Genomic DNA, 26,856 nt, shown 5'->3' with positions numbered 1-26,856 from the left:
ATCACCAAAGTATTATGGTCCGTACAAGGTGTTGGAAAAGATTGGTACTATGGCATACAAATTGGAGCTTCCTGCAGCTTCTCGATTGCACCCAGTTTTCCATGTTTCATGTTTAAAGAAGGTTATAGGTGACAAGCTCCCAATTCAAACAATATTGCCAGAACTTGACGAGGAAGGAAAAATTATATTGGAACCGGAAGCGGTCACAGAAACAAGAACTTGACGGCTACGAAATCGATCAATTTCAAAGTATCTTATCAAGTGGAAGAACTTATCCGCTGAAGATTCCACATGGGAGGATGAGAATTTTATGCAGAAGTATCCAGAACTACGCAAGCGTTGAGGACAACACTTTTTTGAAGGAGAGGGGCATGTTGGGTCCCTATAATACTAGTGATTACCCCATTACTATTTTAGTTATACCCCTTATTTATATTGTTGTGCCCCTATTACCCCCATATTGTTATTTCTGTGCCCCATAGAATCCCTCTATTGTTATTTTTGTGGCTTTATATTATTATTGTTAGGTCGGCTGGATTATATTATGACTCCTTAGACTCCTATATATAGAAAGGAGGTTTTGTCATTTGTATCATCCAAGAATTGTTCATTTATGTAATGTAAAGGAGGTTTCCCCCTCGAAGAGGCTGAATTCTAAGGCGTTGATCTATCTTTTCTATCTTTTCTTGAGCTGGTTTCATAACAAACATTGTCCCCTTGGGACAACTAACCAAGAGGTTTATAAGGGTTCTCCCCTTTTGGTCAGTCCAACCATCTGACATCACAGTGCATCCTGTTTGTGCCCATGATGCCCTAAACTCCTCCAATCTTTTGGTGTAGTCAACCTTTTCCTCTTGAAGAATGTGGCCTCTAAAGTCATCATAAGAAGGGATTTTGTACCCTGGGCCAATAATTGCAATAGCATCAACAGTAGGCTGGAAAAATGGATTATTCCTTGCAACGCTGAAAGGAATATCACTCCAAAGGAGAAACTTGCCCAACAACTTGTTAGCTTGTTCTTTCTCATTTTTTTTAAGCATTGAAGTGATAGATGGTTGTGAACTAGGCGTGGTTCTAGGAACAAAAAATGATGAGGCAGCTACAGGGTTGGTTGTAGACATTGATGCTAAAGTAGAACCAATGCCACTTCCATATTCACCTCCTAACACCTTCCCTGCTAGTTGCTTCTTCAGTTCTGCTTTGGCCACTCTCTTTTGCTCTAATTCTTCCAATGATCTAATGGCTCTTCGGATGATTTCCGCATTTGTATTGTTGCAAAGCCCTACATCATGTCCAGGGATTTGTGCAAGGTGATACTTCAATCTATAAACCCCCCCTGACATATGTTGCTCACACAACTTGCAAGACAAGTTCAATCTATCAAACCCTCCATCAGATTCACCATATTCCGTAGAAGGTCCAATTTCTTTGGCATGTTTGTAACTTGGTTGAACTCTTGAGTTTTAATGTAAAATGAAGTTTGAACTTTGAAACTGAACCTATGGCACAATAAGAATTGCAAGTTACAAAAATTATAAAATAAAAAATTAATAAATGACACAATACATTGAAGTTTTGACAAACAAACAAAAAAACATCAACTCAATCCAAAATGAACTCTTTCCACTCTATGCAACAAAAATGAAAAAAAAAAAAAACACCATCAAATCCACTAAAAAATCATTGATAATCAATGGGTTATACAAACCCAAGCAAAAACAAGAAAAAAACCAAAGCAAAATGGCCAAATTTAGTGCCCATACCTGGAAACCACGGTTTGCCAGAGAAATTTGATCCAAAGACGAAGTTCTCTTGCTTAGGATATTAAAATCTCCAGGCTTCCTCCTCCTCTGCCCTAGTAGACGCCTTCTAAGGTTCCTCTCCTCCTCAGCTCTCAATCTACGCCGCTGTCTGTTCAAAATGACAAAAAAAATCATGTTTTCCCTTATAAAATGCGTTGTCCGCCACCCCTGCGATAACCAATGTTTTAAAACTCCGACTCGACCGAGGGTCGACTCCGACTCCGACTCTAACTCGGTATCGACTCAGTCGACTCGATTTTAGTGACTCAGTCGTTATAAAAAATACATTAAATATTTATTTTTTATAAAAACACATAATTTTAAAGATTTTCATTCATGTTTCCAAACACACAGCATTAGAATATAGATAGAAGACAACATATGATCAAAGTAAGCTCATGAATATATCCATTATATCAAAATGGCACCTAGTGCAATATCCAATACATTCACGATGATGATATAGAGATCAAAACAAAGACACATAACCAAGGAGGCTATAAATGGCCTCTACAACAAAACTATGTGACCAGTGCTATTGGCTACTACTAGAGTTGCCAACATCATCTGACTTAATGTTACTTGGGAGCGGGAGTGAAAGCGGGGAGCGAGAGCGAAAACGGGAGAAGGAGCAACATTTTCAGAAGCTCCCGGTTTGGGAGCGAATCCCGGAGGAGTTCAACAACCAATGTCACTAACATCAAGGTACATAGAGGGGTTGGTGTTCTTGATTAAATACGAGTTCCATACCCTAATATATGACAAAATTCAATGGAAACATTGCAATCCCCCAATCCTGAAATCCTGAAAAATTGATAAGTCTGCTGGATTTTGAATGAAATCTAAAATTCTACTTTCTCCATATGAAATCCAATGAGGTCGGAACCACTCTCAAACATCCTGAGTCATTTCATGGTAATGTTAAAAATTTAAGTAAAGAATGAAAATGAAGATTAAGGAGAATGTCACTTTTACTTTAAGAATTTAACATTACCATGAATAGCATATCAATACTAGGAGAGGGGAATGGACCCCAAAGACCAACAAACCAATTAATAAAACCATTTGGAGTCCCCCACACTCAGAAAAAAAAAACATTAAAAAAATCAAAAAACTGAGTTTTTGGGGGTTCACTGGCTGCTTTCCTTGACCCAGCCGGGTTGATACGGACTCGGTTGGCTGAACCGTTTCAACCACCAAGTTTTGGCTGACTCGGACCAACTTGGCCGAGTCGGTTCTGAGCCGGCCGGGTTTAAAAACACTGGCGATAACTTCCCATCGAATTGCGATAATTTCGAAATAATCACGCTTTTTGAAGTTATCGTGATTATTTCACCGATTTTTTGGAAAAAGAAACTGCGTAATAATCAGGCGAGTTTATCGGGGATTTGAAAAAGTCGCAATTTTCGCAACATTGTTTTAAATATCTGAAAAAAATGAATATATTATGCATTTTTTATGTTTGCCAATATTTTCGCCGATATTACCGATAAGATGTTTTCTGGACCCTCACCTATAATTTGTCAATACCGATATTTTCAACACTAGTTTCAGTTGCTATGTTGGAGGACCGTGACTACGATGTGATATTTAGCAAAGGAAAGGCTTTCCTTTGTCACATAGCCTCAAGACAAGTGAAGCAGATCGGGGTTCGGGTGAAGAAAATCTACAAAGTGAATGTAGAAGATTGTGCTGCCTTGAGCACAAAAGCAGAAAAGGTGCAAAGCCAAGACATCCGTGAATTGTGGCATAGAAGAATGGGTCACTTACACCATCAAGCTTTAAAGATCATGCAACATATTTCTATAAGAATTCCCAAGGGTACACTAGAGCAAAGAGATACATGCAAAGGGTGTACATTGGGGAAGTACACCAAAACCACCTTTCATGATAAGAACAGTCGAGCACAAGTGATCCTTGAAAGAGTTCACTCAGATGTGTGTGGATCGTTCTCGACAGCCTCCATGACCAAGCACAAGTATTATGTAATATTTTTTGATGATTTCTCACATAAGTGCTAGATTTTCTTCATGCAGAAGAAAGATCAAAGCTTCTCTAAATTTTGTGAATTTAAAGCACTTGTTGATAAAGACACTGGCAAGAAAGTGAAGGCTCTCAGGAGCGATAAAGGTGGAGAATGTGTCGAATGAATTCATGAACTTTTGTGCATCAGAAAGCATTCGACGGGAGTTAGTAGCACCCCATAACCCACAACAGAATGGGGTGGTATTATGGGAGCTGCACGGGCGATGTTACATGATCAAGGGCTACCGTTGCACTTGTGGACTAAAGCATGAAACGCAGTTGTATATGTGCAGAACAGGAGTCCTCATTGGATTCTCGGGATGAGTACACCAAAAGAATCTTTTTCAGGTAAGAAACCAGATGTGGCACACTTCAGGATCTTTGGTTCATCAGTTTGTTGTCATGTTACCAAGGATGCAAGGAAAAAGCTAGAGCCAACAGCTAAGTTGGACATATTTTTGGGGTACACTGATACACCTCACAACTATCGAGCGTACCAGCCATCTCACTAGATGACAATGGTTCGTAGAGATGTGAATTTCGATGAAGAGAAGGCCATGAGATGTTCCCTTGAGAGGAATCTTCAATTACATGCAGATGAGGAGATTTTAGCTCCAAAGGAAGAACCTCAGGATGATGTGGAGCAGCCACATGCAGAGGAGCAGAGAGTGGAAGCACCCACTCATGTAAAGACTTCGAGAGATGGAAGGAAGCACAGTAGAGAACCCGACAAATTGATGCATGATGCTAGAGAGAATGTGGGAGCACCCACATCACAGCGCAAGCAAAGGAGGTCATGAGATCAGTACACTAGCTACATGGCTCTAATGAGCGAGAGTGTAGAGATTGAACCATCCTCATTCGAGGAAGCATTGTCGAAACTAGTATGGGTTAATGCCATTGTAGAGGAGTATGACTCCATTATCAGAAACAGTGTTTGGGAAGTGGTCCCAAGACTAGCAGACAAGTCAGTGGTGAGTTCCAGATGGCTTTACAAGGTAAAGCAAGTAACAGATGGGAGTGTCGAGAAACACAAGGCCAGATTTGTGGCTAGAGGGTTCTCTCAGGTAGAGGGAATTAATTACGAGGAGACCTTTGCTCCAGTAGCAAGGTATTCTTCAATCAAATCTATTCTAGCACTTTCAACACAGATGGGATGGAAGATACATCAGATGGATGTGAAGACAACATTCATCAATAGAGCGATTGAAGAAGAGGTGTACATTTAGCAGCCGGAAGGATTTGAGACCTTCAACAAAGAGTCGCATGTGTGCAGACTCAAGCGAGTGTTGTATGGATTGAAACAAGCACCTCGTGCTTGGTACACCAAGATTGACAGTTATTTCACCAGGTTGGGCTTCACCAAAAGTGAAGCAAATTCGAACCTTTACCATATTGTGGTTAAAGGTAAATTGTTGATTATAGTATTATATGTCGATGATTTAATTCTAACAGGTGATGAGAAGCTAGTAAAATCTTGCAAAGAAGATCTTGCAAGAGAATTCAAGATGAAGGACCTGGGCCTCATGCATTATTTCCTTGGTATGGAAGTATGGCAAGGAGATGAGGAACTATTTGTCTCTCAGGGCAAGTATGCCAACGAGATACTGAAGAAATTCCACACGGAGAGCAACAAACCCATGGAGACTCCTCTAGCAGGAATTGAAGGAAGGAAGATGCTACTTCAGGTGAAGTAGTGGAGGCTACTATTTACAAGCATCTTGTGGGTTCACTTATGTATTTGTTGAACACACGACCAGACATATGGTTTGCAATTAACCACCTTAGTCAAGCAATGGTTAAGCCAACCAAACTCTAATGGAAGGCAGCTAAAAATATGTTGTGATACCTCAGAGGCACCACACAATTTGGTCTTTGGTATAGACAGACAGAGGGAGTGAAGCTGCAAGGCTTCATAGATCCAGATTAGGCAGAGAGTCCATCTGACAAGAAGAGCACATCAAGGGGAATCTTCAGTATTGCGTCAACAACAGTTTCTTTGTATAGCAAGAAGCAGAGATCGGTTGCACTCAGTTCGGCAGAAGCAAAGTACGTGGTTGCTAGTCAAGCAGCTTGTGAGGCTATCTGGATGAGGAAGATCATTGTTGGGTTATTTCGTCAATAGATGGATCCCACAGTGATTTACTGTGACAATCAGAGTTGTATCAAACTCTCTGAAATCTAGGTTTTCATGATCAGTCCAAGCATATCGACATTCAGTAGCACCATCTACGAGATTGTGTGCAGAGGAGAATCATGTTGCAGGAGAACAATCCTAAAGAGGAGCAGAATGTAGACATCTTGACTAAAGCATTGTCAAGAGGCAAATTCGAGTTCCATAGAGGCAGGATTGGGGTATCCGATAATCACTTTCTTGTTGAGAGGGAGCATTGAAAAATGCAACAAGAAAATTCTAATTTAATTTTGTCCTTGAATTAAATTAGGAATAAAATTGTAATTCCACATCACAAGATAACTTGTACGAGTTAACTAAGTTAATTTGACTTATTTTGATCAGTTAATTCGAGTTGAGGGTCTAACTTGAGTCATGTAGAGTGTTTCCTACAGTATAGGAGCCCTAGTTGAGTTTACTTTGAGTTGTAATTAATTAATTCAGTTTAACTGAGTTAAAGTCAATTGAACTTGTTCCAACTTATGGAGGAACTAGTAGGAGGTCAGACAGTGGGGTGTTGCTTCATATGTTCAACCAGTTAACTCGTGATTCACTCATAAATAACTCATGCATGTTAGATCTGAGAGTTACCCAGTTGAGATTGGAGTTCAAAGATAGTTGTCAATTTCTGGTATGTTCTATGCGCAAGAGCAATTTACTTCAATTTTTCTTATTAGCCCAATATCAATTTCCAGATTAGCAGTCACATCATCATGATACTAAAATACAGATAGAACATAAACATAAAGAGTGGAAGACAAGCCAAGGCAAGAGGACACAAGATGTGGCACCAGCCAGGGACAAACCCCAATGTGGGAAAACCTTTGATCAAATCTTCTTTAGTCTTCAATAGTTCAGCAGAGAGAGAGATAGTACAAATATACAAATCTGAGAATTTATGACAACAGCAGTAAAGCCTAGATCAAAAATGTCAATGATGATCAAACAAGATGGAAATCTTCCTCTAAGTGACTTGGTCAAGACCAATCAACTTCGATCTTCAACAATAAGCTCAATGCATCCTTCTAGCTGCTTGGAAGATCCTCCACATGGCAGCAAGAGGACGTTGCAATCACAATTCAATCTGGTCAACACATTGACCCAACACTCCTCCACAAAATGTTGTTGTCCTCCATTGTTTTCTTGCTGCTCCTGCAAATCTTGTTAGGGCACAATATGCAGCCCTTAAAGCTCTACGCTGTCAGCGACTAAATTTCTATGTTGTCCTAAGGACTCCTACAAGTTGCCCATCAAACTGACTCAACACATACAAGATGCACTCCAAAATGTGAGCACTAGTTCACTGTTCTAGGGTAACTTCATCGCTGCAATTCTGGACTGGTTAGGGCAATGTAACACAATCCCTAACAAGCCTCAAAGTTACCCAGAATTGCTTCCTCTTGCTGCGGTTGTTCTCCAATAGGATGTTGCCCTCCACGTTGCTCCTTTAGGGCAATTTCAAGCCCAATGCATGGACTTGTCACCCTAAAACAGTTGTTGCACCCTCCAGCAAGCCCGCCTTACCTCGGCCCTTCAATCAACAACTTTGCCTCTTAAACGTACCCCTGAAATAGTCCTCAAATGTCCTTGTTGTCTCTCCTAGCTAGGGCTTCCATTTTGCTGCAGTTAAGGGCCTCTTCTTCTGCGGATTAGGGCCTCCCTCTTGTTGCGGATATGGCCTTTCTTTTGACTGTGGATAAAGCATCTTTGACTGCAACTAGGGCACCTTTATGACTATGGCTTGATCTCCTTTAGGACACCGGCTAGGGCACCTTCTTCAATTGTGGTTAGGGCTTCTCTTTTAGCTGCGTATTAGACCTCCTTTGCTATGGATTAAGCTTCATCCTTGACTGCGGTTATGTCTCCCTCTTGACCTCTCCTTCCACCAAACCCAAACAAGTGGAGAGAGATCATGAGAGATGTGTTTGCCTCAAATGACTTGAGGTCTCCTCTATTTATAATGCAGCGTTGAGGTTGAGCTGGGGGTTATTTGCTTGCTGGCCGACCTTGACAAATTGTCAATAACACAAATAAATTCATATCTCCATAAATACATGTCAGAATTGAATGATCTTTAGATCAATCCTACACCTCTCGAAGAGAGGAATCCAAGAAAAATAACAGTTGTCATAAATTAGATGACTCACATGGAGTTTGGCCCTAGTTGTCAATTTTAACACTCCCTCTCAACTAGGGAGAACTCCATCTGCTAATCCATCTACCGATCTGTACTATCTCTGCCATCAATGTAGTGCCCTGCACTGTTCTACTCTCCTTTGTTTAACTATGAAGAAGAAGAAGTGATCGAGAATGTATCATACCATTCTCTACTGCCCCGAAGTTAGTCCCATATAAAGAGTGTAACATACGACTCTTACTGATCCGAAATCATTTCCAAATAAAGAGGGTGTCTCATACCACTCTTACTGACCCGAAATCAATTCCATTGATCCCAGATCAATATAAGTCATCCTAGCATAGGGAGTACAGTAGTACACGATGCATCCATTGGTAGTACTATGGTCCCTATCCTCATTTCCCTGCTCATTGGCCAGATGAGAGGTACTTCCCATGAGTCCCAGACTGCATCGGTAGGATGACTCAGTAGGACAAGGATGAACCACTCATCCTGCCTACATGTCGCCATGGGGTATCCCAAGGGAAGGCTGAACCACTCACCATGTACACAACAAATCACTAGGGGAAGGTTGGACCACTCACCCTATGATTGTGTCTCGACAGAAGAAGGATTAACCACTCATCCTGCCTACATAGCAAACCACTAAGGGAAGGCTAAACCACTCACCTTATGGTTGCTCATCGCTCCAAGAAGTACCCCAAGCCCCCTGAAGCTCCCAGAGCTCAATATCCATATAATACAGGACCCTCAGGAGAGGGTCTCTCCATGACTCCTAGTCGTTTTCGGAAAGTCAAGAATTTGACCTTTCCTAGGGACTTTGTCAGAATATCGGCGACCTACACATCAATCCCAATGTGATGGAGCCTTATTGCTCCTCGTTGTACCATATTCCAGATAAAGTGGTACCTAATGTCTATGTGCTTGGAGCGATCATGAAAAACGAGATTCTCCGACAATCGGATCCCACTCTGGTTGGCGTAGAGGATCACGGTGGTATCCAACACATGTCCAAACAGCTCCCTGAAAAGCTTCCACAACTAGACAGCGTCACAGGAGGCCATTCTCACAGTTATGTATCCGGCCTCAACAGTGCTCAAATCAACCGACTTCTGCTTCCTACTCATCCAAGATATCGAAGCAGAACCCAAAGAGAAACAGCACCCAGAAGTTCTCTTGTGATCCTCCACACTACCTGCCCAATCAGAATAACCATGCAGCCTCATATCTCTAGCAGTGTATCTCAGTCCATGAGTGATTGTGCACTGAAGATACCTCAGAAGATTCTTGGCACCAATCCAATGTGAGTGATGAGGCTCAACCATATATTGGCTCAACGTGTTAACTGCACAACATATATCCAGATGGGAGTTCGCCAAGAACATCAATGCTACTATGAGTCGACGATACTCAGAAGCATTACCCAATTCAAGTCCAACAGCGCTACCGCATAACTTCTTAAAGTTAAGCTCCATCTGGGTAGTCACAAGCTTGCAGTCCACCATTCGAAATTTGGAATCCAACTCCCTCTTGCGTTTGTTAATGAGAGGGTCTGCACTTCTCAGAAAGAGGTTATCCTCATAAAGTACCAGTATGAGAGGTTTATCATCTTCAACCTTAAAGTAAAGGTTTGGATCGGCTTCACTCCTAGTGAATCTCAGCTTCATCAGATAGTTGTCAATCCTCTCAAACCAAGCCCGGGGTGCTTGCTTCAACTCATAAAGAGCTTTCTTTAATCTATATACATGAGCTTTGTTGAAGTTTCTAAGTTTACTTAATTAGAAACCCTCTATGCACTTTATCTTATTTATTCCTACCTACTTGTTATTTTACTTAACAAGTTATTTACAATGTAAATATTGAAAATAAACATTAGTGCATGCTCAACATATTACAAATCACCAACTAAAGGAAACAGAAACAATCACACAATATGACACCAATATTTTTGGACTAATATCCCCGAAAAAACCCAATGTGGGAAAATTGGTGCAGCTATCTGACGGTTTTCTTATTAAGCAATATCATAGTATAATCTAGGTGCTGAAACTGGCCTACCCAACAAAGAATTTCCTTGGCAGTAATACCTCTCAGTTTCTGACAAATCTCCTGGCTGAAACCCCGGATAATCCTTCTGGCAGCTACCCAGCACAAATGTGCCCCAAAAAACCCAGCGTCAGCCTCTCTCTGGACTGCGTCAGCCCTTCTCTACCTAGCGTTGGCCCTGCGTCACCCCGGATGGGTCTGCGTCAGCCTTAGGAGGCCCTGCGTCAGCCCTCTGGCCCTTTGCGTCAGCAGCGCTGGCCTCTCTAAGGCTCTGCACAGCTATCGGCTGCCTCTGCGTGGCCCTGCGTGAGCCCTGGCTGGCTTTGCATCACTCTCCCCGACTATTGCGTTGCTCTCCCGGCACTATCTCTGCCTCTCTGTCTCTCTGTACTCAAATACCCCTCAGTTGCATCTCCCGATCAGTAATTCTATCTCTCTTAGCAAACCCCGCTCTAGAGAATAGAATGACTGATCACTCCCGTGTACTCTCCAAGTGACCCTCAAGCCTCCTCTTATACTTTTCTTGTTGACATATGAACGGTCGAGATTAAGTCCCTAATCAATGGCTAAGATTAGGTCTGGCTTGATCCATGTCTTTTGGACCATTCTAGCGCAGTTTCATATTAATACACATTAATATTTTATTTTCCCTAAGTTTAGACTTAGGGACTCCATTAAAAATATTAATTATTTTAATATCTCCTGAATTGTTTAGAATCTTCCATTACCCTTTCTAGGTATTGGAGATCTCATGTGCCCCAACTTCTCCACCAAATTTCGTGGCTAGAGCACATCTGATGCTAGCCCAAATCAACAGTAGTCACAGGTTTGCAGTCCACCATTCCAAATTCGGAACCCAACTCCCTCTTACATTTGTAAATGAGAGGGTCTACACCTGTCAGAAAGAGGTTGTCCTCGTAAAGTACCAGTATGAGAGGTTTATCATCTTCAACCTTAAAGTAAAGGTTTGGATCGGCTTCACTCCTAGTGAATCTCAGCTTCAACTCATAAAGAGCTTTCTTTAATCTGTATACATGAGGTTCTCGGTCATGAACCTCAAACCCATTGGGTTGTTCCACATCTGTGGTCTTGCTATTACTTGTAAGTTTTCCCTCGGTACATCCCGGACATATACCTTCATGCTCTTCTTTGAACTCGGGCATCCCTGTCACCATCTGTCTCATATCGAGTAGGGCCTTGTAATGAAGATGGGCAAACCTCCGGTGCCATAGTTCAGATTGTAGAGATGTGTTACAAGACATGGTCCCCAATGGACTTCCTGCAACTTGATACAAAGTGCCAACCCTGAACCCAAGAGTAAAAGCATCTTTAAAATTTATTTTCCAAACACGTACCTTTCCATCGATGAATGCCACCTTGTAACCTTTGTCTCCATTGTCGAAATGGACACTAGGTTCTTCTTGAGATCAGGCACATATAGAACTTCTTGTAAATTAATAGTGTTACCCTGATTCAATTAAAGAGTAACATTCCCTACACCCTTTACCGAATAGGTGGCATCGTCTCCAAGAATAATTTCCAAGTTTGTTTCCTTCTCTATCAGATTAGAGAGAGTTTCCGTGTATCCGGTGAAGTGCTTTGAAGCACCACTATCAATAAGCCAATTTCCCAAAGTGTCCGGAGGAGAGGTGGTGGAGAGGGCCGATATAAGATAATACTCCTTTTGCTTATCAAAAACAACATTTCATTCTTCATACCTGGAGTTCCTTGCTTTCTTGGAGGGGTGACCATTTCCTTGATGTCCTGCATTCCTTTTTCCTTTGCCATTGTACTTGTCATTCCTTCGATCATTGTTGTTGTCGTTGCCCCTGCAATGATTGTGATCATCATCATGTGATGTGTCCCTTCTATTTGGACACTCCCTCACATAGTGGCCAAACTTATTGCAAACAAAGCACTTGCCTTTCCTTCCACCCTTAGATCTGGGCTTTCCATTGAAGTGTCCTTTAGACCCTGTATTATTTCTCCTTTTGGCATCAACGGAAAAAGCAGTGGGGTTGCCTCTATTAGAAGGCATTCCATGCTCCACCATTCTTGTTTCTTCCTGAATGCATCTTGATATCAATTCTTCAAATCCCGAAATTCGATCATTATTGAGTATAGTGTCTCTGTATATATACCACTCAAGTGGGAGTCCTCCAAGGGTAGTGATAGTAAGTTCCCTGTCAGGAATGACTTCTCCAATAGATAGAAGATCATTCTTGATCCCAGTGATCTTTAAGAAGTAGGATTGAATATCCTCGTCCTTGACCTTCTTAATATCCTTCAACTTATTTTTGAGAAACAAAATTTGATTTGCATCACTAACCTTGAACATGCTTACCAATCTGTCATAGATCTCCTTGGAGGTGTTTACATCGGAGATGTAGGCCACTAGACGCTTGTCAATGGAATCTTTGATAATCTTCTTTGCTTTGACTTCAACCTTATTGTACTTGCTCTTTGTAGCAGTCGGTGCATTTGATGGAGGCTCGGGGATTTTACCCTTCACATAGTCCAACACTTCTTGTTCTTCCAATGTCAGATCAAGAGACATCTTCCATCCGTGATAGTCACAGACTTTTCACAGAGCTTATCTTCAGCCGAGAAGTGGGATGAGGAACCCATTGAGCCTTTTGTCCTTTCCAACAGTCTTCGGTGATTGCTCTTTCACTCTTGCTTGGGCTTTGTCTTCACCCCAACTCTGATACCATGTTAATTTCTAGTATGTTCTATGTTTAAGAGCAATTTACTCCAATTTTTCTTATTAGCCCAATATCAATTTCCAGATTAGCAATCACATCAGCATGATAGTAAAATGCAAATAGAACATAAACATAAACAGTAGAAGACAAGCCAAGACAAGAGGACACGAGATGTGGCACTAGCCAGGGACAAACCCCAACGTGGGGAAACCCTTGATCAAATCTTCTTTAGTCTTCAATAGTTCAGCAGAGAGAGAGAGAGATAGTACAAATATGCAAATATGAGAATTTATGACAACATCAGTAAAGCCTCGATCAGAAATGTCAATGTTGATCAAACAAGATGGAAATCTTCCTCTAAGTGACTTGGTCAAGCCCAGAAAATTTCAATCTTCAACAGTAAGCTCAATGCATCCTTCTAGCTGCTTTGAAGATCCTCCACATGGCAGCAACAGGCTGCTGCAATCATGATTCAATCTCGTCAACACATTGACTCAACACTCCTCCACAAAATGTTGTTGTCCTCCACTATTTGCTTGTTGCTCCTGTAAATCTGGATAGGTCACAATATGCAGCCCTTAACCCTCTACACTGTTAGCAAACTAAATTTCTATGTTGTCCTAAGGACTCCTACAAGTTTCCCATCAAACTGACTCAACACATACAAGATGCACTCCAAAATGTGAGCACTAGTTCATTGTTCTAGGGTAACTTGGTTGCTGCAATTCTGGACTAGTTAGGGCACCCAAACACAGTCCCTAGCAACCCTCAAACTAACCCAGAATTGTTTCCTCTTGCTGCGGTTGTCCTCCAATAGGATGTTGCCCTCCACGCTGCTCCTTTAGGGCAATTTCAAGCCCAACGCATGGACTTGTCACCCTAAAACAATTGTTGCACCCTCTAGCAAGCACTCATTACCTCGGCCTCCAAGAACAGGGCCTTGGCCCTTCAATCAACAACTCTATCTCTTAAACGTACCGCTGAAATAGTCCTCAAATGTCCTTCTTGTCTTTCTTGGCTAGGGCTTCCTTTTTGTTGCAGTTAAGGGCCTCTTCTTCTACCAATTAGGGCCTCCCTCTCGCTGCGGATATGGCCTTTCTTTTGGCTATGGCTAGAGCATCTTTGACTGTGGCTAGGGCACCTTTATGACTGTGGCTTGATCTCCTTTAGCACAGCGGCTAGGGCACCTTCTTCAACAGTGGCTAGGGCTTCTCTTTTAGCTGCTTATTAGACCTCCTTTGTTGTGGATTAGGCTTCCTCCTTGACTATGGTTATGTCTCCCTCTTGACCTCTCCTTCCACCAAACCCAAACAAGTGGAGAGAGATCATGAGAGATGTGTGTGCCTCAAATGACTTGAGGTCTCCTCTATTTATAATGCAACACTGAGGTTGAGTTGGGGGTTATTTGCTTGTTGGCCGACCTTGACAAATTGCCAATAACACAAATAAATTCATATCTCCATAAATCGGAATCAGATGATCTTTAGATCAATCCTACACCTCTCAGAGAGAGGAATCCAAGAAAAATAACAGTTGTCATAAATAAGATGACCCACATGGAGTTTGGCCCTAGTTGCCAACTTTAACAATAGTGTACTATCAGGTATATAATCATATGAATTGTACAAGTGGTGCATGCAGTCAGAGGAAGGCCTATGAGGATTACACAATTCATATTGAGGAATTTCCCTAATTAATAGGGGCTAATTCCCAAGGAAACGGCACAAGGAAATAGGGACTTGGGCAAGCCAAAATTTAGTTAAGTATTGGCCTGGGCTTGTCTAGGAAGCAGTGAGACAGATACAGTAGTGTAGAGGTTTCTCGGTCTTGAGCAAAGCATTGTAATCTTCTCATATTTTCTGACTAATGCAATATATAGATAGCAGGGGATTTTAACTGTGGTTTTCCCCAAGAAATCATTGTGCAATGTGTTGATTGAATTCTTTCTCTTGTATGCTTTGTGATTTCGTGATCGTTTAATTGTTTCCACTGATGAGTAGAGTAGATTCAAGTCTATTGTTTTCGTAAATTACAAGGAATTTCTCCCAAAGTGGGTGACCCCATGGGAGAAATATTTTTCCCATCATCTCTTCCAGTTGGCCATCCAACAGCCACTAGCAGTCGATCATATGTTTCATCGCCTATCTGGAAAGAGAATATGTTGGAAGGTGGGCTTCTAATCAAAATGTACTTTATCCATTTTGCAATCAAATGCTTATGTTTGCTTGTATTTGGGCATTTGACATGGATTATTGGGTAACTTAGAAGAAAGAAGGGTTTTGGATGTGATCTTGTTCCCTCACCTTAAATGGGGAGTTAATTTTCAATCCTAACCAGTCGGCTTGAACAGGAAACCGATCAAACCGACTGGTTCATTGGGTGACCGGGTCAAACCGGAAAAAAAGTTCGGTTCAAGGGCCTATTTCTCCTAAAAACCACAAAAACCAGACCAAATCGGTCGGTTTAGGACGGAACCGACCGGTTTATGGTCAAACCGACTAGTTTCGTCCTAAACCTATATGTTCATTGCCAAGGTCTCAGCGGACCCACATGACGTCTTTTAGGAAGCTTCCTGGGTGTTTTGGAGGGAAAGTAAGGGTTGTTTCCCTCCAAAAACACCCTCTCCAAGCCTTTAAAAGGAGCTCACCCCCCTCATTTGCCTCACACATCTCATTTGGAGTTTTTGTGAGTTTGATTGGGAGCTTGGAGAGTGTTGAGTTTTTGCTGGAGTAGTCATCTTGGAGGCTTGGAGTTGGAGTTGGAGCTATTTTGGAGATAGTTTGGAGTTGTTAGTAGAGTTGGCATCTTCAAGAGGAGGCTAAGGAAGCTAGTTTGCATTTCCAGGTAAGGATTTTCACTTGAAAAATCCTCATTTCACTGTTGTCCATGTATTAAATTTTTTTATGTGTTCTATGCTATCAAATCTCTAGTTCTATGCTATCAAATTTTGTAGGCTACATATGCATTTTTTTTCCTAAATTTATCTTAGGTTTTCCATTTTTCTTAGCTGCAATTTTTTTTAAATGGCAGATTTGTTTAACAATATTAATTATTTCAAGCCAGCATGGCTCCAAAAGCCAAGGACACTACATGGGCTCATTGTGATGTGATTGATGGAAAAATGATATGCAAAGTTTGCAATAAATCTATTGGAGGTGGGGGTATTCTCAAATTGAAACAACACTTAGCTAGAATAAGAAGCCAAATAAAGCCCTGTGAAGCACCAAAGGAAGGATGAGTCACATTGGCATATCATTGCACCAATGTTCCTCTTTTACTCATGAATATAGTAAGGATACTATAAAACAAAGTGTTAAATTTCAGACCTTGGTAAGCAGATTCTGTACTAAGATGAAAAAACCTAAACCTAAGTAGGTTAACAACTGAAAACCTCAATCAAAATAGCAATTTCTGAATACATTAATTTGCAAAAACACACTACCACAAATTATAAACAGACTGTCTACATCTATCTTCTATTTTTCTGAAAGATAAAATAAACTGCAATAGCTCAAAAGTAAAATTCACCAACACAATAGTGCACTGTTCATCTCCCTTATACAATAGGAAAAGGAAGAGTACAATGAATCTGAGCACATGCAGGAACCACTTGGTTTGATTATGTCAAACCCTAACCCTAATCTGATCACCTAGTGTGCCCTCCTTGCATCGATAAGAGTGCCATGGGAAAAGTGCCTAAACTGGAGGATGAGCTGAAACATGCAAGCATGCACGCCCTCCTTGAGATCTGCACTCTCTATGTAAAACTGGAAAAACTCCTCAAGTATGTGCATGTCATGCCCCATTTTTATTCTTCTTCCTCGTACAACTAGGGTGGATTTCGAGGGCGGGGGATGGCCAGGACAGTGGAGCAAGTTATGTCATCAGGGGTCTCGAGGAAGTTTTGAGGCGTTTCTATGAGGTTCGATGGCATTCGCTTGGTATATTCCATTATCCGCACAGTTTGCCTTTCATTCTAGCGCATTCCAACAACTTTCAGAAAACTGAGTTGTTAGTGAGCTTGACTCAATTAATTACGCTTAAGGTGGCATTACGGGAGGAATATGTGGTAGAACACCTTAGTGTAATAGCTCGTTGGAACCGGAACGAGAAGATCTACATGATGGGATGGTTAGATGAGAGTTTCAGTAACCTGGGGAGACAGGATGGCCAATTTACCATTTTCCTGCATTAAAAAGAATATTTTAATCAAAATAAAAGAGGGAAATGTGCTCCATGATTAAAATGATAATAAAATGGGAGGTTCTAGAGGGATCCATGAAATCTATAAAAAGGGAGGAGGAGGCCATTGGATGACATCTTGGATTGAGTATTTTTTCTTGTATGAGAGGTTGAGAACCCGGTTTTCTACTTCAGCAATAGCCCCAGGACGGAAACCCTCAGGTGATTCAATGAGAGTGGGCGAGCACCCATCTCTTCCCTTGATGGATCCATTCAGGGTTCACAGGATGCAGTGCATGGTTTTTCAGTTTGTTTTGGGAGGCCCATTGTGGCATTATTGCAGATCTATTGAGGCCAGCCATCTCAGCTATTTTTCCAGCGTGTAAAACCCCAGTTCTTGTATTATAATGAAGCTGAGATTCTTTCTACTTATCGTATTATCAACTTGCATGCATTTTATATGTTATATTTTATATTGCTATCTTCTGTTTATGAGTAGAAATTTTATGTGAAGTGAATGTTCCAAATTTATTTCGTTTGGGACATTACAGTGCACACTAGCTAATTATGGAAATGCATGCAGAATTGAACTGAGTCTGTACTGAACTAAAGACTGGATAGAATCTGAGTCTAAACTAGAGACTTGGGCAGGCATGCATGCACCATGCACCCTTCTAACTCACTCCCACATAACAACGACTCACCTCCCAAAGCAGCTAGTGCTTTGGCTAGCTCCATCAATCATCAATGCTGTGCCCACATCCTGAGGCATGGATCTGCTGTCACTTCTGCGCCATGAGGAAGGAGAAACAGCTAAGAGCAACAATGTAAAAACTACACAAAGAAAGCGCATCTATTCTTAGATTTGTCCACTTCACCCTTTGATCTCCATGTTTACGTTTTCCCCAAAATTATCAATCAAGCATCTTTCTTTATCAACTCTACCTTCCAATGCTTCTCACTGAGGACTGCTCTTGCAGATTCACAAACGCAATAGTGATACCATACATTAAGACTACTGCCCTATAACATGTTTTACTAGTGGATGTTAGTGGAAGTTTTAGATAACAATGATTGCAAAACCTGTAACAAATCATATCATCTCTATTCAGCTCAATGGCATTAAATATAACTAATCTTCATATCATCAGATCAAAATAAGGATTTTACAAATCTATTCATTATTGTCAAAAAATAAGTATAAAGAAAAAAATCAGAAACGAAAATAAATAACTATAAATTCCAAGGTACCTAAAAATAACTTTTGATTATCCTACTTTTATAGACATTATTTATAGGTTTCTTAAATATCTCTGTGTCGTTGGATATGATGATGGACTATGGAAAGAAGCATGAGTTCACAGTTTAACCTGTGCATGTTTTGCAGAACAGAGATTGACTTTGTAATTCACATTCTCTTCTCCAGTGTCAATTTTATGAAAAACAGGGAGTTTGATTTACATTACCTTTGCTTCTTCAACCTTTGCAATAAGAAACCTCATTTCAGATCCAACCTTATCAGGCTCTTCCAGATTTATTGCCGGGTGGATGATTATACCTTCCTCCAACAAATTTAACTAGCATCCATAGCACTTTATCAGAGCTCATAAAAATTATTGCATCTCAAACATTGCCACCATTTTGAAGATGTTAAAGAGTTCTATTGGATGAGTGCAAAGAAAATCCGATTAGATTGGATATATGCTAGCAGCTTAACCATATCAAACAAAGAATATAACCACTGAAAAACTTTTGTTTAGTTTATCTGATAAAAGATTGAGTGGGAAAGTCCTACAGTAAATTTTGAAAGGTGGGAAGATGTTGATCACTAGTAACTTCAACTAATTATAACCAGTAATTAGGTTGGGAAAAAGTCAAACCTGTCGTTTCCTCCAACGGGAGTATTCTTTCATGTCTCCAAAATCATCAGGTGACACCACAAATAGGAATTCCAAAGGAATCAAGAGAGTATCCATTCTTTTTCCAACTTTTCCAGTAGCAGCCCTTAATAGGGCTTCCCTTGTACGTCTATCCATGGATTTTGAGATCTGGCCAAATACATCAGTCAGAAAAAGGTAAATGTAATGCAGAAAAACAATTATTTTCTTCTTTACATTTAAAAAAAATATTATCTCTTCTTTATTTGGCATGTTTAGAAATCTGTGATGATAAGAAAATAGTTTTATCCTGCAAAGAAGAACACTAAAAGCTACAATATCAACAGAGTTCTCTAATATTATCAAGACTCAGGAGTCTTTCCACCTTAAATGCTGATCAACAGAATTCTTCCATAATGTTAGGAATATTTCCATCTCAAATGCTAGGAAAGGTTCTGCTCTGGGCTACACCTCAGCTTCAATTCCTACTCTCGCCTCTTTCAGTAACACCCAATGGCTGCTGCAGATCACTTCCCAAACTCTAGAGGACATTATCAAAAAGGCTCTCAGGGCGGACATTGCTATTCCTGGATCTGATGATGATAGTGACTGATCCTCCTCTCTTATAGCCTATTTAATTTCTACTTGTGTTTGTATTTATTGCTGGCTCTTTTTGTTATATAGAGCTTTCCTTTTCTTCTTATTTTCTTAGCTTTAGGTTTTCCATTGTTATTTTGGAAGACGACTATTGCTGTTTTGATATGTTGTGCTTTACAGTCCCTTTGACCAAATTTGGTCATCAGTGGACATTAATACAGTTTCATTTCATTTCTTATTGCATCCAAAAATGTCGTCTTCTCATTTCAGATACATCTAATTCCTGAGCATCATATGAAGATATTAGTAGAAAAGATATTTTTTGATTTCAAGATTTCAACATAAATATGTTTTCTTCATAGCACTAGGAAATGTATGCCTGATATTATTACAAAAAGTAATAGTAAAAAGACGAATTGTCATTGACAACTTCTCTTAAGCAGCAGAGACATCATAGCCAGCAGATATGTATGGGAAGATGGCAAAATATAGAACTAGAAAATTGAAGGTACTACCCATTGATATTTTATTGAATGACTTCCAACTTTTTGCCACTGGTAAACTCCTCAAGGAGGATGCCCGATGATGTAGTTTGTCTAATGCAGAGTCGCAAGGGTTTTACTTCTTTCATCTCCTCCATCTGTTGCACTGCCATCTCGACAACACCCCTCCTTTGCAAAGGAAAATTTCCACACTGCCACACCCATAGTTTGAAATGTTTTCACTCCTGTTGCATCTGAAATGTTTAACTGTATACCTATTTTGGGTGTACAAGCTACATTGGGTGAGCTTATGGTTACCTTTTAAGTCCTTCACTTACTCATTTTTATCATCAATGAACACTTGACCTATTTGGCCTAGCCTATAACAAAGATAGACTGGCAACAGAAACATAAACTTTAAATTCTGAAAATAAAAGCAAGCATTCAACTATAACTCCTCTTAGAGCTATCTATGTTTTTCTTCCGGTAATTCCTTTTGCACGGGAAATGAATAGTTTTGAAGAAAAAGTATAAGTTTCCATAGAAATGCAAGAGAAAATGTAAAAAGAATTGAATATGTCAGAAGCACATTAACATTGCCACCAGTGTTGCACGAAGCGCCCCCCCCCCCCCCCGGTTCCAAGCCCCGAAGCGCGTCCCGTACGGAAGCGCCTAGGAAGCTTCGTCGGAAGCGGCGCTTCCGAATTCGGAATATATACCATTCAGATGGGAGCCCTCCGAGAGTTGTGATAGTCATTTCCCTATCAGGAACTACTTCCCCAATTGATAGGAGATCATTCTTGATTTCGGTGATCCTTAAAAAATATGTTTGCATACTCTCATCTTGAACCCTCTTAATTTCCTTCGGCTTATTTCTAAGGAACAAAACTTGATTTGCATCATTAACTTTAAATAAACTCACCAATCTATCGTAGATTTCCTTGGAGGTGATCAGCTTGGAAACATAGGCCACCAGGCGCTTGTCAATAGAGTCCCGGATGATCTTCTTTGCTTTGACTTCTCCCCTAGTCCACTTGTTCCTAGCAGCAGTGGATGCATTTGATGGAGGCTCGACAAATCTACCTCTCACATGGTCCGACACTTCCTGCTCTTCTAATGTTAGATCGAGAGACATCTTCCATCCGTGATAGTCAGACTTCTCACGAAGCTTGTCTTCAGCAAGGAAGTGTGATGAGAACCCCATGAAGTTTTAGGATTGCTTCAATAGTCTTCGGTGATTGTTCATGCTCTTGCTCTTGCTTGGGCTTGGTCTTCACCTCAGCTTTGATACCATGTTAATTTATTGTATGTTCTATGCTCAGAGCAGTTTACTTCAAATCATCTTATTAGCCACTGATTTAGCAATCACATAAACATAAAGTAAAGTGCAGATAGAACATTAATAGATCGATAGAAAACAAGCTAAGACAAGAGACACCAAATGTGGCAGCTAGCCAAGGACAAACCCCAATGCGGGGAAACCCTTTGATCAATTCTTCTTTAATCTTCAATAGTTCAGCAGAGAGAGAAATAGTACAATAGTTCAGATCTGTAATTTTTATGACAGCAATAAAAGATGCCCTAACTAGCACTTGCAAAGTGGATCAGATGATTCACAAATAGTCTAGAATCAACCTTAGTCAACCCAGCCTTCAACAGAGATGAAGGACAGCCCGAAACAGTCTAGAGAAAAAGGTCAAATCTGGTCAATGTCTAGGCAGCCCTGCGGTCAGCCCTAACCAGATTTGCGTTGGTCACTTTGTGGTCAAATCAGCCCTCCAAACAGCAGATCTGATTTGCGGCTTGCTTGAGGGAGACTCCCCACACAAGGCCGCAGTCAAATGAGGCTTCTCGCTGGTCAAAGTTGTCCCTGTTTGCTGGCTGCACCCTAGGTCAACGCAGAACAGACCTGCATCCCTTCCTTGTTGCGTCCTTCTCCTTGTTGCGTCCTTCTTCTCCCACTATTTGCTCCTTTGTTAACCCCAACAAGAAAAGGAGAGTGCAAGAGAAGAAGAGATGATGAGATGAGATGCTAAAATGACTCAACCTCTCTTCTATTTATATCAAACACTGAGCATGTGTGCCACACACTTAGCTGCTGGCCGACCTTGACAATTTGTCAAGTAATTAGAAATAAATTCATATCTCCATAAATTCTCGTCGGAATCGAATGATCTTTATATCAATCCTACACCTCTCGACAAAAGGAATCTACGAAAAATATCAGCTGCCATAAATAAGGTGACCCACATGGAGTTTGGCCCTAGTTGCCAATTTTAACACACATGGCTTAGATCTGATCTACACAAAAAGTAAAGGTATCAAAGGATGAAGGGTATCTTCTTAAGATCTCATCTACAAGATCTAGGAAAGAAGATAATCATCATTGATCTATAATGCCCTAAAAGATAATTAGTGTAACAGATATCCATGGGATAAGAAAGTTACCTCATTCGACAACTTGTGATTTCTATGGAAGATAAACGAAGACAAGTTGAGGGAAAAAGTGTTGAAGGTTAAGAACTCAAACATTTACTGGAAGGAAAGGAAGTTTGGAAAATTCTGGTTCTCAGAAAGAAAAGAAAAGCATAGCTAAGATTCAATGCTATGAACATTACAAGAAAGATTGTCCTTAGAAGGAAAATAACAAGAAGGATAGAGAAGAAGTCCATTTCACCGAAGAATTAGAGGAAGCTGAAAGAAGGAAGTCCAAGAAAGGAGGAAGTAAGAGATCTCCACTAGGCCTAAGATAGTCTCCCTCTCAAAAGGGCTTGACATATCTTCTAAATCTTATGTTATGGGATATGGCTATAATAAATAATAAGATGCATTGTGGAATCAAGGAAGCATTAGAAACAAGAGCTCGTGACATCACCATAGGAAACATGAAAGATGTCTAATAGTCAAAGGATATAGCTATTGGTGACCGCATTGAAAAATCAAAGGAAGAAGTCATCCAGGACAAATTTCATCATACATCAGTTTAAAAGGGGAACATCTGCTGAATAAGAATATGTGAGATGGAATCCTTGTTAAAGGATTCAATGATCTAGAAAAGAAGCAAGTGTTTCATTAAAAACTCCAACTTGTGGAGTTCATGGGATGATGGTATGATTACATGAGAGATGAAGCAGGTCAAGGGGTTGAAGATCTTTTCAATCAAGAAAGTTGTTGAAAGAAACCTAGATGACCTAAAGGTAAATAAGGTATGTATGCTTGTATTTAATATTATAAAGTCATATCGTATGGTTGCAGGTAACAAGGATCACTACTTCTATTTTGAAAAGCATGATCAAAGGAAAGGAATCTCCTCCTAGGAAAGAATGTTGAAAAGGCATGAGTCATACTAGATGAAATCAACATAATATGTCCTCATATGAAGTATGAGGTGGTTGACTACGATTGAAGAACTTTGATTAGAAGCTTTTGGAATGAAGTGTGTGAAAAGATAGGAAGAGATCGTGATAATGTGCAATGAAGGTAGAAGGCATTCAACATCTGAAGTCCAAGCAGATTTGACTAGAAGATCTCTCAAAAGAATGTGAAGACTCTAATGGAAGTCGGAAAAAGATAAATACCCTTGACAATGGATATCAGTGGAAGATGTGTCAATCTGCATACATGATGTTGATACTTAAAGGAAGATGTCATGGTAAAGGTAATTTTGATTTGAGATGTTCATTGATTATTTCTGAACTAATATCTGGATGAGCTTATGTAGGTGGACCATATAGAAGGATGTAATGTCCTTCCGAAAAATATGGCATGAAAGCAGAATAACATGAAGCAAAGACAAATGGAAAATCACTTTCTGATGAGTTGAAGACATCACTGACTCATGGATAAAAGTGATGAATGAACAGTGCCCTATGTAGAAGACCCCAAAGTTGAAGACCCCTTAACGAAGAAGAAATTTATTACATTGAAAGAAGGAGCTCTTCAAGCAACTAGTTGTTTCAGGATCTCCACATGAAGAGTTGCGATACGTCCCCGATTAAGAAGGAGACTGAAAAGAAGTTTCTTTCTTGGAAGAAACTTGGAAAATTCCTAAGCAGGGAGCTTAGATACATTCCTTCTGTGATAGGAATGAGTACATTCCTTTAATGGAATAAAACCTCTTGGTATAAAAAGGAGTGATAGACATGTCATTCTGGTCTTCACCGGGAAGACAAAAAGGAGGATTGTGTAATCATTTGGCATCCAATGCTCTTTGAGGATGAAATAGGCATCCAACAGTAAGAGTAGTCATGGAGGACCGATATTCTTTTAGGAGGAGTCCAAGATAAGAATAGTCCTCATGGAGCATACCCTGAGAGAACCCGGGTAGGGTATGTTCCAAGAGAGACAATGATGAGTGTGTCTATAAATCATTGGTCTCGCCAGCATTGTGCTCTGATCTTGTGGATAGATAGAGTTGTTAGTCAAGGCCTTCCTATATGACAATGTTGGTTGGCATGATACTATACAAATGAGTTACAAATCTGAATTCTTCTTATGAGAAATTATTCAGATTGAGAATGACCGAGTACCATTATGAATACCTCGCTAATTAAGAGGGAGTGTTGTAAAATCTAACTAGATCCGGTCTTCATAATGACATGTAATTGTGACTTTTGTAAATGATGTAATAAAGGAAATAAAATTATTTTTGTATGCCTTGCTTCATGTGTTTCATGAGAGAGAGGTTTTATTTGTTAGTGGATCCCATTGAGAGATTTAGGATTTATCATTAAGTCAAAGAGTCAATGTCATGTGTGAAGAATCTCTTCTTCAACATATGTAAAATGTATATGAGTCTATGTCTATGTCTAAATAGACCTCCAAAAAGACAAGCACAATCCTCTTGATATCGGCGTACAAGATGAAATTAATAACAACTTATGTCGGCTTGCTTAAAATGACACATCTATTCGGATGGTAATGTCGACCTAGTATATGGACGAACAACTATATATAAGAGGCTATGCTCATCGCAGAAAGACAGTGAAGTAACTTCGCATCACTTTGAGATTTCGATGACCAGAAAAGGTGTGGATTATTTGTTTCAATGATCCATTGCCATGGAAGAGTTTGGATGTCAAGCTACAATACAAAAAGATCAGATAAAAAAGCTCGAACTAGGGTACAACAGTCAAGGAATTTGGATGTCACTGTAATTTCGGGAGAACAAAAGCAGCGAGGAAAATGACCATGTCAGAGATAAAGTTTCGGTATTCTAACAAGGAAGCACAGTCCTATGGAGATACTATAGTTCGGTGGTATCAAGGAAATTCGGAACCCTCTGCAATCACAGTGACAACAAGAATCTTTGTGCTACATAGTTTGGACAAGTATAGATATATACTACAGTTTGGTGCTAAAAGGAAAACTACGGTACGGTAATCTGAAGATTGAGTTTCAGTGTTATCTAAAGAAAAACTCAGTGCTATCACAGAAGTGAGGTCTCGATCATTGATAGAGGGGAGGTCTCACAAAAGGAGATCACGATGTAAAGACAGTGATCATATTTCAATGGTGACAATGTCTCGTTGCTCAAAAGGTTGAAGAGGAAGAGGAGACAAGAAGAAGAGGTTGACTTTCAAAGAGGACATGTGTCTTAGTCTTGGAGTGGTTATTAGGGCAAGGGTCTTGGTCTTAGTATTTGTCAATTGGAATCTCTATAAGAAGAATTTGTGCGGGTTTTCCTCTCAAAGAGTGAGAGGTTTTGGCCCTGGCTCATGCCTACATGTTGTGTCTCTTGTCTATTTATGTTCATGCATTGGTTACTGTTTGATGAAGAAGAACACTAATAATCTAACACAAAGAAGATACTAATCTAAAGAAGTAAAAATCATTCACAAGCAGTCGCTAAAGAAAGAGAAATCATCTAACACTAAAGCACTAGATTTCTCAACAACAAGAAGAGGCAGCTTGAAGATCATCCACTTAAAGAAGGATACATAAGGGTCGAGTAGACTAAGAAGCACCAAGGAGGAGTACTCGTCATCAATATGAGAAGAAGACCTCAAGGACCATACCTCCACTCAAAGAAAGAAGGACTACATATTTGAAGCATCTTGAAGTCTCCATATTCTACATCCAAAGGAAGCAAGAAGAAGCATTTCCATCATCATCAAAGAAATGGACTTACTCTGATACCTAAAATGTAGAATTCTGAAGCAAATCTTAAACCAGTTATTATTTCATATTCAATTTCCTAAATACATCCAAATTTAGCAACTACAATTTAAGTAAGAATTTATCAATCTAATACACAGACACCTACCTAGCTTCCGTGAATGAAGTCGATCCTGAGAAGTTGTAGCTCCAAATCCGCTCCCGTTATCAAAATGGTCGATTCCTCCCTACCAAATTGGGCACAACCTCGGTACCCAGCGCCAAAATAGTACGAGAATTTGGCACTCTGGCCCCCATGCCCAAAAACTTCAAGAACAACCAAAGCTCAGTTTCATTAATAACTCTCTTTGAAATTCTTTCCTCTAATTCCAGAGAAAATAATAACCTTCCTTTTCTCCCCCTTCACAAAATGCCCCTCCCCTTCTTAAATAGCGAAGGTTCCTTCCTTTCTATGCATTCACCCACTGTCTTATGAAAGGATAATATATTTTGTTAAATGATGGTTGCCTTGTCATGGTTTGCATTAAATTGAATCAAATGACACTTTACATGGTCACTCAATTGTAATCAAAGCCTATAGCTTGAATTGTCTTTATACTTCTAGCAGAAAATATATTTTTTAAATTACTCCTAGTCTAAGTCATGCTTGAGATACACTTTTAGACTCAACTACCAAATATAAGACTTTCACATTTTTGTTAATGTGAATGACA

At 40.1% G+C, this 26,856-nt stretch overlaps 1 protein-coding gene across 2 annotated transcripts in view; it reads right to left on the bottom strand.

Moving 5' to 3' along the window:
- The window catches only part of LOC149152298 (protein unc-13 homolog), a 535,466-nt gene that overhangs the window by 397,551 nt on the left and 111,059 nt on the right, over window positions 1–26,856 (bottom strand). For both annotated transcript variants that reach the window (XM_089438315.1, XM_089438316.1), the window contains 2 exons: window positions 18,951–19,118; window positions 18,537–18,647 (listed from right to left, as the gene is read on the bottom strand). In XM_089438315.1, coding sequence (XP_089294441.1) covers window positions 18,537–18,647; window positions 18,951–19,118 — 279 coding nt within the window. The remainder of the gene's footprint in view (window positions 1–18,536; window positions 18,648–18,950; window positions 19,119–26,856) is intronic.

This window comes from Pinus tabuliformis, chromosome 9 (assembly GCF_031772625.1).
Source record: "Pinus tabuliformis cultivar Carrire ecotype Pingquan chromosome 9, CPIR1, whole genome shotgun sequence".
Classification (NCBI taxonomy): domain Eukaryota; kingdom Viridiplantae; phylum Streptophyta; class Pinopsida; order Pinales; family Pinaceae; genus Pinus; species Pinus tabuliformis.
Note: the sequence above shows the minus strand (reverse complement) of the source record. Positions and strands in the feature narration are given on the sequence as shown.